Genomic DNA, 19,726 nt, shown 5'->3' on the forward strand with positions numbered 1-19,726 from the left:
AAATTTTACAGTGAAGTTAAGCTTATTTGCCCTACCTACATTACAAATGTTGGCTACTTGTTAAATTTGAGATATTAGGTTGTAATACTAGTTGAATGCATCTCGCGAATATTTCGGACTTTGTTTACTCTACTTTATTAGAAACTTAACCGCTTCGTCCGCAAGGAAATAATCTTGTAAAGCAAACACTGTGTTTTGAATATATATTGCGTCACAAATTGTCTCGTATTCCCATGTTCCGTGGTTTTGACAATATCACTGTTTATGTGAATTGGTCTATCTCTCATAATACCCATTAATGAATAGAAATGAGGGCGGAAGGATTAAACGATTTGGGCGAAACGCTTTCAATAGATGCATTTGATATATATCCGGTGTTTTCGAGGTTAGAGCGATGCCAAGTCTCCACAGCTGTCTGATGTTTATTTAAGTGAAAACAGACCACTGTGTATTTGAAAAGAAAGAATAGCTCAAAAAAATTACAGAAAGATTTTGAGAAGAATTCAAGTGTTTTATTTTTAATACATCACGTAATGCTTATTTAATAATTAAAATTGATATTTGATATTTTCAATTGCTAAATTCAGTGTTTTCTTTTCATATATTAATCGTATTTGCAAACTTAGGATAAATATCGATTGTTTCGGAGTCTTTTTTAAGAACATACCCAAAAGCATCCACTTGTACCCGATAAGTAAATTTTTTTTATCCGTACAAAATTGCCAAATTGCGTCAAAATATTTTATAGTAATGCATAAGTACTAGAGGTGGATGATCCGTCTCAAAACCGATTCACTTTGCTGAACGAATGATCAGCTCTCAGGCAAAAACGGGACGGCAGCTCTTTAACAGTTCACGGAGAACTGTTGTTGGAAAGCGTGGCAAAACCATTTGATTCCTCTTAATGTAAATACTAGCACTCTTTCCTTTATTAATCTAAAGGAAACGTCTCTGACCTATTTTTATGTGTGTATGTGTGTTATGTATGTATATATGTGTGTTTTTGGTTTGCTTCTGTTCCATATAGTATATAAAAAACAAAATATCATATAAACCAACGCATCTCAGCGAAACTGACCACCCCTGTTTGCAAATAGATTAAGTTTTTTTTCCTACCTGGCATCTCGAGGATCTCTTTAAACTACGTATATTATAGAAAATATTTCCTCGGATTCTCAGCTATCAACGCTTCGACGCTAGTTGCAGATCTGGATCCTTCGGAATCGTACTATTCGCTCTTTCATCGCTCCTGCTCTAGTCACGAATCCGATTCCTATTAAGTCTTCATTTTTCGCTCTTTTCGTCGTTCTTGCTCTAGCATCAAATCTGACTCCTGCGGAGTCTTGATTATTTGCTCTTTCCTCTTTCTCGGAATTGTTCCTTTGAGTTTCATTTCGATTCTTTGAATACTGTGCCAGGATATAACTATGTATATTAGGTATTAGCTTTTTGTACAACATTACTGTAATATTTATGTAAAATAATAATTATATTTTATTTATTTACTTATTTTACTAATGTCTTGTAATCAAGATCTGTGAATTTCTCTTTAATCTTCAACTTTTTTCATCTAATGTATTTTTTCAAGATTGCAGAACAAAATGTGGACCCTACCGAATAAAAGAACGTCGAGCGATATTTGGTATCATTTTGTCATATTAGATAAAAAAAAAAAAAAAGGAAAATGCCGGTATTGTCAGCAGGCAATTTCCTCTTCTTAGGGATCCGCCTCCAGTCTAATAATTTATTTCTAGTAGTAAAAAGTTTGTAGCAGCAAAAATATCAATTACAGTAAATAAAATAACGTAATCTTAAAAAAAAATAATTTAGTTTTGATTAATTTTCAACTTTTGCCATTTATTATTCCAGAATTTTATTATTGTTCTATGCATAAAGTTTTTTTTAGGAAATTTAAGAAATCTCAAAAGTACAGTTGAAAGAAATCAGTCCAAAGAGTGAGCGGTTTGGTTGACTTGATTCCAGCGATCCCACTCCTTGTTCTCAATTCTTTCTGTTTTTCCTCAATCTCTTCACACAACTGTTAATCCACGCCTGCTCCAAGCGCATTGATCAAGGTCATTGTTAGTGAGCTGTGAATCGTTAAAAAGAACTGATTCACTTCAGTGAGCAAACAGTTCTGATCTGATCCCTTAAAAGAGCGATTTTGCATCTCTGATTTTGCATCCCATCCTTGCCCATCTCTGATAGGTACCGGAAGTTTCCTCTTCACATCGAGTGCCTTCGTTGTGTATCTGATATTACATCTGGATAGCAATGGAAAAGTTCTGACATTGATTTTCTTATTATTATAAACAGAGTATGTATTTGCTGGATCTTTTTTTTTTTCTTAAAGGCTACGTTTTTAGCTATTTTGTACCACTGCTCAGTCTTTAAGCTATATTACCTCATTCCTAATAGATCTTCGCTAGCTTTGCTAAACAGCAAGGCATCTTCTTATTTCCCAAGTCATAAACTAGCTTGCTAGCTTTAACTAGCTAGCTTTAAACTTTCCCTAGCTTTAAACATTTGGTGTGTACTTAAATTTGTAAGCTTTCTGGTATGAGTGAATATATTTGACATGAAAGTCGAATAGGATAGTGAGTGAGTGAGTGCACCGCTATGATGGCTTCCGACCACGGACATGAACCAAACGGAATTATATACCATCACGCCGGGGAAGACTCCAGAGTAACAAGGTTGAATATTATAAACTAATAACAGTTTTTACATATTGTTAACTGCAAGGCACTAAGCGTTATTCTGGTTATCTGCTTTAAGTTCTGAACTTTTGAAACATTATAATATTATCCACGGTTGTTTCTGCTTAGGCAGTGTCCTGAGATTTTCTCTATTTTATCAAGGGCTATTCTGTTTTTGAGTGTGTTAGTCGTCCACATTGCCCAGGCCCAGTCCGCTGGTTTCTTCAAGTGCCAGGTTCTTGTATGTACACAATGGAAGTAATAATGGTCCGTGTCGCCTTCCTCTCCGCATTCGCAGAAAGAAGTATCCCTAAGTCTGAATCTGTTCAGGTATACTGGGAATGGTCCATGACCTGTCAAGAACTGTGTTAGGCTAGCACAGTGGGTCTTTATTTCCATGTTAACTTTTGGCAGTAAGCGAAATGTCCTTCGTCCTACCTCTGCCTCTGTCCATCTACTTTGCCAATTTTGTAGCAGACTTGTCAAAGTTGTTCGCTTAATATGAGACCAAGGAAGTTTAGTTGGTCTTTCTAATATATCCGTGCAGTTGGCTGCCTGCTTGGCCAGTAGGTCAGCGGCTTCATTGCCTTGAATTCCTGTGTGAGCGGGAACCCATTTTAAAGTGGGTCTTTGCGAAATAGGCATTGTCAGAAGCTGTTTCTGAATTTTGTATACCAATGGACTCCGGCTGTTTTGACTTGCGATAGCCGCCAGACTTGATGCCGAATCACTGAGTATGGAGAATTTCTCCTGTTGACATGTGTTCGCATATCTAATTGCAGCACTGATAGCTAGAAGCTCTGCTTGGTATACCGAGTTGTTGGAGACTAATTTCCTTTTCCACTCGAATGTTACAACTCCATTTTCTAGTCTACAAAAGGCGCTGCCCGTGCCGTTCTCAGTTTTGGAGCCATCTGTGAAAAGGTTATTACTGTACCTCTGAATTGGTTGGTCGTTTATACTGATACCGTCAGAGAGATTAAAAGCTGCTGGATGAAAGTTATTGCAGTTGTTTTGCTCCTCGTAGTCCGAGTGGTGATAACTATGACCCCAGAGTGTTGAAGTTTGATCCAGCCTGGTAACCCTTACGATAGCTGCCTCCCTTTCTACTATCAAATCTAGGGGAGGAATTCCTGCTAGTTGTTGTAGGGCTAGTGTTGACGTGGTACGGTAGGCCCTGCATACTTGAAGTAGCTGCTGTCTCTGAATAGAGAGCAGGGATCTTTTCATATGCGAGGTAAGTTCGCCACCCCAGATTGCTGCTCCATAAGCTATTACTCTTTCTGTAATGGTTCTATGCCAAATTTTTAGTAGCTTACATGAGATACCCCATTTATGTGAAGTCATGCGTCTCATGTTGTTGCTTAGGATGCTAATTCGAGTCTTAAAATTCCTGACATGTGGCATCCAAGAAAGTCTGTTGTCTAGTAATAGCCCAAGATATTTCAATTGGGGGAAACATTTTACCGGTATCCCGTGGAGTTTAATGCTTGGGTTGCGTCTTAGCTGCCTGCTACGTCCTATGAGCAAAGCTTTAGTTTTCTCTGCCGAAATCTGAAGCTTATGTGCTCTGGCCCATTGGGAGAACAGATCAAGACAGTATTGAGATCTCATTTCGAGGTTACTCCTTCCTGCCACAACTAGCATAAAATCGTCCGCATAGGCTATGATTCGAGCGTATTCTACGCTCTCAAACTGACGAAATGCCGAGTTTGCCACTATATTCCACAGTGTTGGTCCAAGGCATGACCCCTGTGGGCATCCTCTAAAGACATTTTTGACATAAATGCCGCTGTCTGATGTTACTTGTACACTTCGATCTTGAAGGTACGAGCGAAGGATGGTAATAATGGCTGTTGGGCAGGCCATGTTGTACAGCAAATTTATTACGTCTGGCCACCAAAGGGAGTCAAAGGCTTCCTTGATGTCAATGGCTATTGCCAGTGAGTGCAAATTGTTATCCTTGTTCTGTTTGATAGTGGCCATTAAGTCTTTTATGGCATGTTCAGTAGAGTTGCCCATTCGGAATCCATATTAGTTGGGATGCAGGGCGTTGTTCCTTTGCAGGAAGAAGTCCAATCTGTAAAGAATTACTCTTTCCAATACCTTACCGAGCGCTGGCAGTAGACAGACTGGCCTGTAAGATGTAGGTTCTGCCGGAGTTTTGCCTGATTTTAGGAATAACGCCCAGCAAGCTGAAATGACCGCAAAGAATAGTTTTGGGAATTCCCGGTGTATCTCTCTAATGATGATATTATCAATTCCATCCGGACCTGGAGCTTTTTTGGGTGCCAGAGTACGTATGATATTATCCACTTCCATTTGCGTAGGAGGGAGTTCGTCTCTTCTGGTAACTTGGCGAAATTTCATACTGTAGGTTTTTCTCGCTTCCTCTTGCTCCTCTAAGAAATCCTCTTCATCATCATCAGGAAAAACTGCATTTATGATCTCACCGATTACTTCGATGTTGGATGAGGCAGTGCTATTCACCATAGGCGAAAGGGTCGTAGGACGAAACACCTTGTTACATGTTATCTTTTGAGTAGGTCCAAAGGCTTTAGTGACATTACTACAGTAAGTTCTCCATGAGATTAACTTGGCCTCTTTAATTTTTCTTTTATATAAAGCTCTGGCTTTATTGTATGTTATCATTTTGAGTTGCCGTAGATATGGATCTACCGTGGATTGTGCTTTTCTGCGAAGTGCTCGAACTCTGCTCCTCTCTGTGTTAAGCTCTGGTGACCACCAGGATATCGAGTGTTTTGCCTTTACAGATTTCAAACGATATGCTTTGTGGGCGGCTTGCACTATTTTTGTAACTAGTAAATCGTAGAGATTATCTAAGGAGTTTCTGTCCTGGCAGTTGTTGAAATCTTTGATAAATTTCTCTACATGCGCTCGAATGTGTTCCCGTAAAATGGAATGACCTCCAAATGCCGTTTTGAATCTTTTCTTTATTATGTAGTCTATAGGAGTATCCAGCCTGTAAGTAATAATTTTGTGATCACTGAGTGACGGCAGGTCACTCACTGTCCAATCTTGTATGTATTGGGAGTTGATATTGTTAGATCTGGCCACCCTCGAGCTCTAGATGTTTCAAAGGTAGGCGGTGAGTCCTGAGCGTTGATGACAATGAAATGCTTACTGTCTAAGAATTCGAGTACCGCAATTTCCCTTCGGTTCTCCGAGTCAGCACCCCATAGTTGACTGGCCGAGTCTCCTGCTATGATACAGTGTGATGCCCCACTTAGAAGGTTAGAATTAAGTTCCTCTAATAGAGAGGTAATATCTTCGCTCGGGGGTAGATACACAGCAATAATATCAATGCTGCAATTACTAGTGTCTAGTCTGATGGAGACTGTATGCTCTGTGATTTTCATTAGGAGAGGGGAGAGAGGGCCACTGTAAATAATAGCAGCTAGCTGATTCTTTGAGAGAAACGTTCTGCTGTGTGTTGGAACACTAGGAATCACTCCGTTGAGAACGTATGGCTCTTGGAAGATTCCGACATTGGCAGCAGTATGTGTCATTACTTGCAGCGTATTTATGGTTGCTGCATAGCACTTCTGCAAGTTACACTGTAAAAATCGAAGACCTGCTATATGTTTGTTTAGTGTCATCTTGGTTTAGTTCTTTGCAGTGGTCCTTCTCAGACTCTCGAAATGGGCTCCATACACTGGGCAGGAACTTGAAGTAGCTGGGTGATCTGTGCTGAAAGAGGTCCCCTTTTCAGAATTACTACTGCAGCAATTAGTGCAACTCACTTTTTCCGAGCTACACTCCTGCGTCGGCTGGCTGTTACCACACTTCGCGCAAACTGGAGCGTTTTTACAGTTCCTGCTATAGTGACCGAACTCCTGGCAGTTGTAACAGCGTATGATCCTAATGTACGGACGGAGAGGACAAGACTCAAAACCCACTAAAAGACGGCCTAGCTTAACTAGGTGTTCTGCTGACTTAGGATCTATGTCTATCACCCAGTTTTTCCTTCCGCTTTGCCCGGAACCGCTTGCTCGTATTTGAAAAGCTCTGGGATTGAAATTGGGCAGTTGGTCTACAAGTGCTGCTGTTAGATCTTCTTTTCCTAGATTCTCAGGTACTCCAAAAATAATTACACTTTCCCTTCTTGGCTTGGGCTCCCGAAATTCAAGTGTCTCTAGTGCTGGCCTGTCCTCGATTGCCTGTTTCAGGCGTAGCAGGTGAGCTTTTTCTCGACACCGGATGAGAAGCTCTCTGGATCTTGTCGGCTGAATCTGCACTAAAGTGATCCCTAGCTGGGAGGGTTTCAAATCTGCCGAAAGTTGAACTTTAATCCCTTCGGGTGTCCGTGTGGAGTTCTTTGACCTTAATAATAGAACGTGCTCCGATAGAACTGGAGAAGATCTTGAAGCTGGGGAAGTTTTCCGCTTCTTTCGTGTCACCTCAGTGAAGGAATATTCTTTTGTGGACTGTTCTTCTGGGGCTGAGGATTCCACTGCTTGAAAAGACTCGGAATGTTGAGGATTCTCGTGAGATGGCTGTAAACTGTGTGCGAGTTGCTGTTGTTGCAGAGCCAATACTTGTCCCTGTAGCTGGGCGAGATAAACCTCTTGTTCCGTTAACGTTATGCGAACGGTGTTCACAAAAGATGTAAATTGCTTTCTTTCAGAAGCGTTTAGTCTGCGAGATTCCTTTGCTTGTAAGATGAATAACTGGAGTTGGTTACAGATGTGGTTAATTGCTTCCAACCTGGAGTTAGGTGTCGATGTGCTAGCAGCACCTTTAACAGAAGGGGGAGAATGTTGAATATTATGCTCCGTGCCGGCCGGTGATGACGGAGTATCCGAAGGCATAGTAAGTAAGAGAACACAATGAAGATGCTTTCAGAGCATAAAAAACGAATGATGAGATGAATGATGGATACACATGCACCTGCAATATTCCAGGAATACTCAGTTTACGTGATAGCACTGTAAGGAAAGGTAGCGGAACACAATGAACACACTTCACGACGCTAAACTTGAATGAGGAGATGCACGATCAGATCGCATGCACTTGGGCTAGAGTACTAAGCATGTGCCGTAGCAATAATAGATTAGATAGTTCCGAGAACACAATGTGTGCACTTTCACGGCACTAAAGTGGATGAGGTGATGTATAATGAAACCTCATAAGCTAATAGACTTTCTTGTATATTGAGTATGGGTTGTAGCACTATAAGAGGAATATATATATATATATATATTTGTTTTATATAAAATGTGACGCACACACTTTAACCTTATATACTAAACAGTTCTAGGTAAGCACAGACTGATAATCACGCACACTATTACACAGCACTGAATAATAACAAAATGACTATTAGAACACAATGCACACACTTTCTAGGACTAAACTCGAATGAGAAGATGCGCAATCAAATCACATAAACTGACAATAAAGTATGCACTATAGCACTATAAGATGAGATAACTTCAAAAACACTATACTTTCACAGCACTGAAAATTTGATTAGGAGATGAATGAAGATATCTCACAAATAAATTATCTTGCATAAATATTGAGTTTGCGCTGTAACACTATGAAAGAAAAGATTAAAAAAAAAAGAAAAAGAAAGAGCAATAACGTATGCACACACTCACGGTAAGCACTGAATAAAAATTACGCGCTCTGTACACTGAAAAAAAAAAAAAAAAAAAATTGAATACTTGAGCACAATACACGCACTTTTCACTGCCCTAAGTAAGTACTGAATAATATTCACACGCACTATATCAAAGCACTGAATAATATGATTAATACTGGAGCTCTTCGTAGCATTAAACTTGAATGAGGAGATCTACAATCAAATCGCATACACTGCCGATAAAGTATGTACCGTACTGCGAGAACACGATGCACAAACTTCCGGTATTAATAATGAATAAGGAGATGTATGGTGAAATTTCAAAAATCTTCTTTACATATATTGAGTATGTGCTATAGCACTAGTTCGGACTGGGGTATGTAAGAGGTAAATACTTCGTAAGCGTTAAAATCTCTTTCAAAATAAGCAATGCACACACTTTCACAGATATGAACTTGGATGAGAAATTGCATTAAGCAATGCACACACTTTCACAGATATGAACTTGATGAGGAATTGCACTGTAGCACTAATAGAGGAAAACACTGCTTGAGCTGAATGCAAACACGCACTTGGCACGAATGATGTGTAGTACTAATAAAAAAAAAATCAAATACACTGACAGTCGTAAGATGATTACTATTCTTATGTGGCCAAAGATGGCGGTTGACAATCTTTTCCTTCTTGTTTTGAAGAAGGGGAAAAAAAAAAAGCGCATTTGGAAGGGGTGGATTTAGAGTAGTATTCGATTACAAGCGCACCCCTGCGCTGCCTGTGTGCGAGACTGAGAGGAGGGGAGAATGCTAAAGTTCCTTTTTCTTATCAGCAGAAGGAAGGAGGATCGGGTAACCGCGTTACTGTGTTAAAGTAACAACGGTCAGGAACACAAGCCGGAACAGTAATACTTAGAAAATTAATTAAACAATCAGTGAATAATGATGAAACTTACACTACTGAAGTCCTAGTGCTTTGCTGTAACTGCAGATACAAAAAAATCTCTTGTAAGGCTGGATATTCCGTTCACCGTGAAGCAAAATGTGGGAGCAAAATTCATACGACCTCTTATCTCTGCGTATAGACGCGCTCTGTCGAATAGGATAGTGTTTTATTTTGGTTGTTAATAAAACTTAAAATTGTCACAAATGCAATAAACTAAGAGCTAATACATTTTTCATTCACTTTCTCTTGTTGTGTAGCTTCTAGATAGAAATCATATAATTGAAATAGAAAATAAGTAAATAAGTAAATTCTTAAGTCATTAAAAAAAGGAATGTTAGAGAGTTTTATGTTAAGTATGTACGTCTAATCCAATTTTAGCCACTAAGTATCGCAAGTGATTAGCAGTTGAACTTCCTAATTCTCCGACGCGTATTTATACCCTGCAGCATGAGCTCTGGAAGCTTCTGGAAGAATCCGTCGTAGAACTTCGAAAATGGGTTTTCACGACGAATCTTCCAGAAATTCGCCAAGTTAGTGACAAATCACCAAATATCACTAATTTAATTACCAATATTTTCCCCGATGCTTCTTGGTAACGTAACTGCATACATCTCGAGTTTTAACTGAGTTATTTTTACAATTCCAAAGCTGTTGCACTCGTAATTAAAAGGTCTACAATTCTGTGCAACAAATACATATTAAATATAAAGCATGTGATCAAACACAAAACAAATTGCAAAATTACCATTCTAAAAGTAATAAATAAATAAAACAATACAAACTACTGCAACAATGCAGAAAATTAAAAACAGAATGAAAAATCATTAAAATATTTATAACAGTGTACCTAATAAATGAGTTTAATTCCATTACAATTTGAAAGCAATTTTTCCTCATTGTTAAATGTTATCATTCCGTTAATGTTATCAAAGTAGCTGTGGACAAACGTGATCACATTAAGCGGCGGATTCTGTAAACAACTATTGAAGATAATTGTACTAAAAATTGCTTAATTGCATTATTTAATCTGTATTAACTAGAGAACTTTTCTTTCAGGTTTGCATTCACTGCTCCTTCCGAAATGCCAAAGAATACAACTGGCCGAGCCGGTGTATTATCCTGGCTGCCGATTTTGCTTCCAATGGAATATACAACTTCATTGTTCCGTTACGAGCACACTTCCATTTGCCACAAACGCTCCGACCCATTATTCTTCTGCTAGAAAGAAAGTACGTAGCAAAGTCTAAATTTTACCTTTCAGACTGATAAAAGTAAACATAGTGAAAAGCATTCCTGAAACTCTGTTTTTAATAATAAAAAGTCTGATGAGGCGAGCACAAGATTTCCTCGATGATAATTCTTTTTATCAATCTTCTAATGCTGATTCTTAGCAGTGAGCTATGATCGCTCAGATAAGTGTAGGAACGTTTTTTAAAAATTCCATGTCTTGTATAGGAACGAGCTTTAAGTAAAGTATTACTTCCGGTTGATTGTTTGGAAAGAAAATCTTATTTATTATTCCAATAAATAGAAAAGTCTTTGATACGAAATTTTGGATTACATTTTATTAGGTATGATTAGCCATGTGTCAAATGGTTTCCCGTGTACTTCGTTTTGTTAAAAACCGTATTTTATTGGGCAGTTGAATATCATATGATGTAATTGTTTTTAATTAAAAAAGAATTAAAGAAAAGGAAGAATATGTTTATAATATATGATATTTGTTTCAAAAATACTTTGAAACAAATAATTTAATTTAATTTTCTTATATGCTGCTTCAGTAGTATCAGCAAATCTAAATACATTTTGATCTGCACATATATCCTCGTGATACTTAGATATTAGTAAATAATGCCGATTATTTTTCTCCAATTCCATTGCAAGTTTTGAATATTTAGATATTAGTAAACATTTCCCATTATTGTTCGATAGATTTAGATATTAAAAAACATTACCCATTGTTGTTTTCCAGTCCTTTACAAGTTTTATTACAATATATTTTGAAATTTATTACAATATATATATTCACGAAAATATATTCAGAGCTTCAGGTAAAGTATCACTTTCAGAATATCAATTTTAGCTAAAATCAAATATGTTGTTCCCATTGATATATAAGTCTTAATATTGAAATTGAAAAGTTTTGACTTGTATTATATTACAGTTTTTCATAAAACAATTTTTATCACAGTTAAAAACTGTTGTGGGCTTTAAGTAAAGTACTACTTTCGGTTGTTCGAAAATCTAATCACCTCTTTTATATAAATGTAGAAAGCGAAACAAGGAAAAAATATGATGATAAATAATTAAATTATAATTAATAATAAATAAAATAAAAAATAAGAATGAAATTAATTTAATAAAATAAGATAATAATAAAAAAATTGTGGAAGTTTGATACAAGAGTTCTCGCTAGAATAAGTTCTCGCTGTAACCAATCCTTTAACTGTTGGACTAAATGTGACAACAAGGGTGTCCTCTGGTGATTAGCCAGACTTTAGTAAAAGGCAAGTGTCTAACCTGATAGGTTGTATCAGATTCTTGCTCTGTAATTTTTCTCTAAGTTAAATGTAATGTTCGTGTGTAACTTAAAACCTGTTAATAAATACTTGTTAAACTATACAGGGCGCTTCTATGACCCTATCTAAAACGACCCTGTCACATCGCTAGAATAAATATTTGTCTAATTTCAACTTTTACATTAGCAAGTTCTCCTCCGATGAGGAAGGCTTTCCGGGAAGCATATAAGCATTCTGTACCGCGCCACGCACATAGGGGAAAATCCCTGCTCGTGATTGGATATGGCTTCCGATGGCATCATTTCCTCTAAGCTTAGGAACGCCTTGACTTTGCTTGGGGCTCGAGGATATACCTCCATACCGTTTGTTTACATTTTGGTAACAGTATAGAAAAGATTATTACATGCGTTGTATTTTTGTTGCTATGATATTTTACTTCTTACAATACTGTAGTGTGGTGAATTTGATGTAAAAAAATGTAGTGATTTTTTTTCGTAGAGAGGAAAAGTATTATTTCTTCTTGTGCTAAATCCGTAAATGTGTATTAATATTAAGTGCAGAGAATTTTTAATAAATGTATTCTTAATTAAGGGGACTCGGTATCCCTAAGTTTGTCGAAAAACGATGAAAATAACTATTTTCTAATTTTTTGCAAAAAATGTTGTTCAATATCATTGCTACGCTGAGACGTTTTGAAGCAATCTGACAATAATAAATGGTATAAAAAGTACTTAAATCATTTAGACAGCTCTTTAAATGCCTCGCCCACCCCAGTGTTTACTTTCTTTTAATTCTTATTTTATGTATTTACTGTTGCCACCAAATGTTAGAGTCCTGCATTATATTTGAAGAAATTAAATAATGAAAAATCTGCATAAATGATTGTCTATTTCTCGCATTGTGATAAAACAATGGTACATAGAGCCATCGAATTTTGAATGACGAAATCCTACTGCGAATATGGGCATCTGAAATCCCAAATTTGGAATTTGTTTTATTATAGATTTTATATTTTGTAAAACTTTAACGAATTTTTGATTTACAAACTCAATGCTTTAAAAGCGAGAAATGGCAACGTTATATAGAAAAAAAATACTTTTATCTCCAGCTCGCGAGACTGTGTATATCGGAAATTCTAAAGATATGCATAATTTAACATTATTTTGCGATATTGCTCTTGAACTGAATTTTATGGTTTAAGTGCAAAGAACATGATATTTAATAAATAAAGGTAACACTCAAAACGTTAAAAAAACGCCCCTTTGTACGTAATTTAAAATCTGAAAAATTTCAGATTTTTTTTTTTTTTTTTTTTTTTTTTTTTTTTTTTTTTTTTTAATTCTCAGCAGTTTTAATAGTGAAATTTCATTTTGAATTTCTGCAAATATCTTTTAAAGAAATTTTTTCCTTGTAATATAATACTTGCTTAAAATACTTGTCCAGTATTTTAAAGCAAAACGTTTTTTAAAAGATGATTTTAGAGCACTTCAGTCTTTTCTCTTGAATCCCCAGCAATTATAACGTTGGTATTACTTAAGATGTTAGACTCTAATTCAAAATTTTCAGATTATTAATAGTTTTACACCTTAAAGTTTTTCACTGAACTTCCAAAATCCTATTCTCTCTATAATTAACAGACACAATCTAAACAAAGCCATAGGAAAGTGGGAAATTAAGATTTTTAATTTATCTTCCACGTATGTAACCGATTCAAGTAAGTACGTAACATCAAATCGTCTACGTGTATAACCAACTCAAATAAGTAAGTAACGACAGAGTAATAACCAAATCTTATGCGCACAGCAGCCTCTCAGAGTCGGTTATTAATTATTGGGTTTGCAAAGGCAACAAGAATCAACGTATTATTAAAACGTTTTCAAGACTAGTTTCGAAGGTTCAAACACAGAATATTCTTCTTCAACTGCAGAAGTGCAAATGACAAAGAAGAAGCCTGTGCTCAGGCGATAGCAATGAGAGGAAAGAAGTCAAGCTACTGGTGCCTCTGTTGATGAAAAATGTTAACAGCTATGAAAGACATAAATCATCCAACAAACAATAAAGGATACCTTTTCTTTATTGTTCATTTATTTATTCTTCCATCCTTTATTGATTAATAAGTTAAGCTATGCGATTTAAAACCAGTGCTTGGTATGCTAAACACTTTTTAGGCTTCCGCAGACGTAATTGATCCCCAATATGATGCCATTCGGCCAATCAAAATACACCTTTCTTTCCCAACTAATCAACGTGCTTTGCTTAACAATGTAAAGATTTAAAAGCAAACAAGGCACTTCTTAATAATTCAAATTTTTATTTTGCTTTTTAAGTAATACTTCAAATTATCATATATTCAAATACATTTAAATTAAAATATATCCGACTGATAATTTTTATGAGCATTTCCAGCTTTGTTATAATTAATGTAATTAATTATAATTAATGTAATTAATTATAATGAAGCTGGAATTATCTGAAAACGCTACCTGTTAAGTAACTGATACAGAATCATTTTAATATCTTTTTTATTTATTGAAATTGCTAGTGGTGAACTCTTCTTTTAACTATTAAACTGTGAACTGAAATTTTCATTCTGTAGTTTTTTTTTTTTTTTTTTTTTTTTTTTCAATGAATTAATTTTTACCCCATTTCTGCTCATTCTTTTTTTATATTTCCAGACCACACGAAGCCTTTCTAGACGCAATATCTTGGTTTCCTTTAGTCTACTGGATGCAAGGATCCATTGACAAGTAATTCACTTTTTATTCCATAATATGCCTTTCTTTATTCTTCAGAGAAAGTTATCTTTTAAATTTTATTTTGTAATAGCAAGCCACTGATTCTATACCGAATCGAATAATGCATTAAATTAAAATTACCACCAACGTACCTGTGTCCTATCCAATGTCCAACCCTTGTTTTCAATCCTCCAATGTTCTCTCTCCAATAATTGTTTTTATGTGTCAGCATTGATGTTGACTTCTCGAGCGCACTGAGAAAACTACAATTTTTTGACTGTTCAATGATCATTCTCATTATTTTTGATTACTTTCATTTTGTAAATCATTACTTCTAAACGTAAACTTTATGTCTTCAATCCATACACTTTTTGAAGGCTCTTCGCCCTTATATTTTATTTTTTTTTTTGGCTACTTTTTTTCTTAACCTTTTTGAATCATATTTACCAAGATGCTGATGTAAATGATGCTAATGCTGTAAATAATACCTAAAGTAATAATAAAACATAAGTGAAGTAGTCAATTCACATTCATCTCATAATATCTGTAAACTTAAAACTAACATGAAACTAATTCGCAGAATGCAAATCATAAGATTAGAACATAATAAGGCTTATAATATCCTATTAATTGTATTATTAGAATCTTAAATTCCACAATTTTAAACATATAAAAATAACCTCTTACCCCTTTCCCAAGGTAAAAGTTTTAAAACTTAGGATTCCATTTTAAATTGCTTTACAAATTGTTGCCATCCATAGTTTCCAAACAAAGAATAATTAAATTAAATATTTTGATATTTTACAATATTTTCAAATACTGAGTCAGTACTTTTGGTATTAACAGTTCGTACAGTTCGTATAAACGTTTTGAATAAACCTGCCAGAAGATCAAAAGAATCAACTAAAAATTTAGAACCTTTTTTACAACTCCAAGCAGTAACAATTTTTACAGGTATCTTCAGCAATTTACATCCCAAATATAACGCATATTAATTGCACGTTCGGGTATTTTCATCATCAGGATACCTTCGTCAATTTATATCCCAAATATAAATAATAGAGTTATAATGTTCCTAACTACTTTGTGGGAAACAATAATTTAAAGGAAAGGGTTTCAAAATTAAAAATAACTGAAACTCTAAACTTTAATATCTATCAGCTGACTGCACCCACGTCACACAATTTTTTTCCCTCTTTTCTTATATAAGTTTAGCACAGATTTTTATTTAACATAATATAATAGTTATTTGTATTTAATGGAAAATTTACTTTTAATATTTTAAACTAACATACTGCAAAAAATCATAGTCGTATAAAAGTTTTATTACTAATAGCCATAGAAATATCAATTAAATATTAAAATTATAAAAATAAAATTGAAATTCATGTAATAAAGTAAACTAAATATTACTTATTTGCAGGTACAAAAGTGTATGTACTGTTAACAATCCGCAGCAATATGGCTGCTTTAGGAGTCGATACGATTGTTTCGCAGTAGCTTGTTTTTTACACTAATGAACCACCGAATCGTCATACAAATTTTGCTGCATTGTTTTATTCATTTAGATTGTGCATCCGGCCCACGAGCAACTTGAATTTCAGACCACTCCGTTAGATTATTACGTATTAATATAGCTAATTTCTTTAGGATCACATATGTGGACCATGCTAGAGTAAATCTTATAGCTTCTTGATTGCTAACTTTGCTCAATACTAAAGTGCTCATGATATTTATATTTTTCATAAATTAAATTTTGAAATTTTGATATTTCTCGACAGCCTGGACGATCTCCTCCGATCAGGCATTAACTTGGCTGACAGCGTGGTGGTCGTCAACAAGGAATCTACAAACTCGGCCGAAGAAGATTTCTTAGCGGATTGCAATACCATCGTTGCCGTTCAAACTATGTTTAAGTGAGCCAGATTTATTCTTATCTTTCTGACGTTATTTATATTTCGGAAAAGTAATTCACTTAAGTAATCATTTTGCAAACCTAAGTTACTTTGAAGAAAAAGTTTGTTTATCATTCACTTATAATTTACTTAAATAATCACTTATAATTCACTTGAATAATCATTTTATAAACATACATTGCATTGAAAGTAAGACTTTTATTATTCATTCAAATAATCTCTTATAATTCTCTTTAATAATCTTTTACAAACCTAAATTGCTTTGAAGTAGAGTTTTTTATAGTATACGTGTTAACGGAGGAAAAGCCAAAATTCACCTAAAGCGAGTGAATAGATGCCAGCTTTGGCACCACCACACAAATTAATCGCTGTTGCAACCATATGATGTCGCTACGTTTTATGAACGCCTATAAAGCAACAGATTTGAAAACGGAAAGGTTTTTCTGCCCTCCCGAGTTTATAGTTCGCTCGTGTGTCTATGGGGTCTGTGAGAATAAGTAGACTATTCCGACTCCTGGGCGGCCTATAAAACGAAAGATTTCAAAAAGCTGGTTTAGTTTTCCAAAGTGAACCACAAATTCAGTTTTGTGAATTCACATTCCGGAATTTATACGCAAATATTGGGGATGGGGTTCATATATGGAATATGATTCGAATATGGAACGTAATTCGACAATAGCGTAAATAACATGATGCTACATAATTCTAAAAATGCAGTTCTGCGTCCAAGTTAGCGTACGAAGAAAAACAACATGATCGTGATTTTCGTCTTGCTAGCCCTCGTGCTCTGTTTTGCTTCAGAAATGTAGACATCTTCCATTTTTGAAAACTGGCTGTTGTCTCCAGATCCTAGCCGAAACTCCACGTTTTTTTCTGCAACGCTATTTGCTCAAAATACTACGAATGGTTGAAACGTGATTTAAGTCCTTTTCTTGACAACATGAAATGATGTCACTTCATACATTTCTCTTATATGCAGTAAACTAACGCCTTGTAATACTAAAAGATTTATTAAGTTATTCTCTAATGAAATATTCATTTAATTAAACCAAAAGAAAATATCTTAAACTTCCAAACTAAGATTCAGCTTAGCAACTTATTTATTTTTTGATAAAATCTGGCTGTTCTATAACACATCGAATGTAACTCCCGAAATAAAACAAAACTATGAACTATTTTAGATATCCAATCCGATTTTTAATGCCTACATTGTATTAAGTATTATGACTATGTGATTATATTCTGACCAACAGTGTACGATTCCTGATGATTACACTTAAAATATTATAACAAATAACGGTTACTAATGTAACCTTTATTTCTGATAACTGAAGGAAACTTCTTACAAATGAAGGAAAATCTTATGAAAGTGACAAGAGTAATTAAATTCAGATTGTGTTTAGTATTTTTTCATTTTCAAAGATTTATAAATTTTAATTACGCATTAATATTTTAATTTTGTCATAAAAGCAATCTATATGAAAGTAAAAATTAAACTTTTGTCGCGTAACCTTTGGAATTTATAGGGAGTAATAATAAATTTGATAAGGGATAGGCGTAAAAGCTTATGCTTCTTCATAAGCATTTCACTTAAATTATAAAAGAAGAAAAAATGAGTACTTACGTATTAACTGCAACTACCCTGGCATAGTTTGGAGATAATTTACAAACGAAAACGTAAGAGTTACTTGTGGGAGCAAGATAACGATTTTCGCGACTTTATTTTAGGATTCTCAAACTATCTACATTTACCTTAACTTCACAAACTTCATCAGCATATAAAAGGAAAATCTACTACAGAAATTTAAAACACGAATTTTAATTATTACATAGGGATTATATGATATATGAAACATTAAAAAATAAAACACATTCTTCAGGAGATTTTTCAGCAAATTTTTTGCACTGTGCTTTTTTATGTAAAATATGCGAGTGTGATGCAATCTGCACTGTAAAAAAAAATCTGTAAAGTTACTAAGAAAACTCATGGAAACTGGGATGCCATGGGTTATTTGAGTAACAGAAACAGGTGTTTTCTTTGTAACATTACAAGAGTTTTGCCTGTAATGGTTACAGATCTTTTTCTTGTAATATCACAGCATATAGTTATGTAAGTAGAACATATTTTTCTCATGTAAATTCCCAAACGATATATCTGTAATGGTTACAGATTATTTGTGTGTAATATTACAGCAAATAATTATGTAGAAAGAACATGTTTTTCTCATGTAAAATCTCAACAGATATATCTGTAACCGTTACAGGTTATTTACTTGTATTATTATAGCAAGTTATTATGTGAGTAGAAGATACTTTTCTTACGTAAAATTCCAATGGTTGTATCTGTAAAGGTTTCAGATTATTTCCTTCTAATATCCCATTAAGTAATTATGTGTATAGAATATATTTTTCATAGATAATACTAAAGGATATGTCTATAAAAGTAATAGATTTTTTTGTTTAAAATGATGCTTATTATAATAAAATATATTGAAATCAAGATGTTTTGAGTAAAACAATATCTTCATGTGTATATCATTATACAGATATATGCAAGTGAAGCATAATAGTTTGGCTTTTTAAATTAGTCAATTTGACCTCAGAATTGCATTAATTTAAAAGATGTGCTTTCAACAGCAATTTTCTTTTTTCAAAAAGTAACATTAGTCTGTTGCAGAGTATTTTTGTTTTATGAAGAGAAACTTATGTCTGATATTATTGAAAGGCCTTTCATATTATCATTTTGATTAATTTAAAAGTTCAAATTGATATGCTACTTCTTATATTTGCCCTGTAAAATAGCTGAAAAAAATAGTATGTTTTATTTGCATGTTAGTGTCAGTTAATAAGATATGTTCTAGAACTTTCTTTTTAGTAATTTTAGCTAAAATAGACACATGTTGCTTTAGATTTAACTTATATGAGTAAACGTGTTGCATGTTGATATGATCATATTATTACAGTAAAAGACATTTTGTGAAATATTTCTATGAAGAACTCAGAACAGCTGTTCTTCATATTTCAAAAATATATTCTCTCCTTCTAAAAAATTACATTTTAATTAAAGAATTCAACATAGCAATGAACTTCATTTTGTTACTACAAGGAATTCAAATTTTGTTCATACGCTTGAATTACAACGTCCGTCTAATTTTTTTATTCTTATCTGCACTCAGTGTTTGTCAACAGTCTGCTATTGTTTGAAATAATGCATAACTTTTTTACTTACCTTCAAATAATTTCCTTTGCATTAACAGATAGAAGTCTTTCATTAAAAACCTAATGTCATGCTTTTTGAATAAGCATAAAA

At 34.4% G+C, this 19,726-nt stretch overlaps 1 protein-coding gene across 1 annotated transcript in view; it reads left to right on the forward strand.

Annotated features, from left to right (window-relative positions):
- Positions 1–19,726, forward strand: part of LOC118201805 (potassium channel subfamily T member 2-like) — a 459,181-nt gene that overhangs the window by 397,530 nt on the left and 41,925 nt on the right. Inside the window, exons 20-22 of the mRNA XM_085825117.1 lie at positions 10,303–10,475; positions 14,441–14,512; positions 16,282–16,416. Of these exons, the coding sequence (XP_085681243.1) occupies positions 10,303–10,475; positions 14,441–14,512; positions 16,282–16,416 (380 nt within the window). The remainder of the gene's footprint in view (positions 1–10,302; positions 10,476–14,440; positions 14,513–16,281; positions 16,417–19,726) is intronic.

Source organism: Stegodyphus dumicola, chromosome 10 (assembly GCF_044657685.1).
Source record: "Stegodyphus dumicola isolate Sdum_Otavi_A_Nest chromosome 10, ASM4465768v1".
NCBI lineage: Eukaryota > Metazoa > Arthropoda > Arachnida > Araneae > Eresidae > Stegodyphus > Stegodyphus dumicola.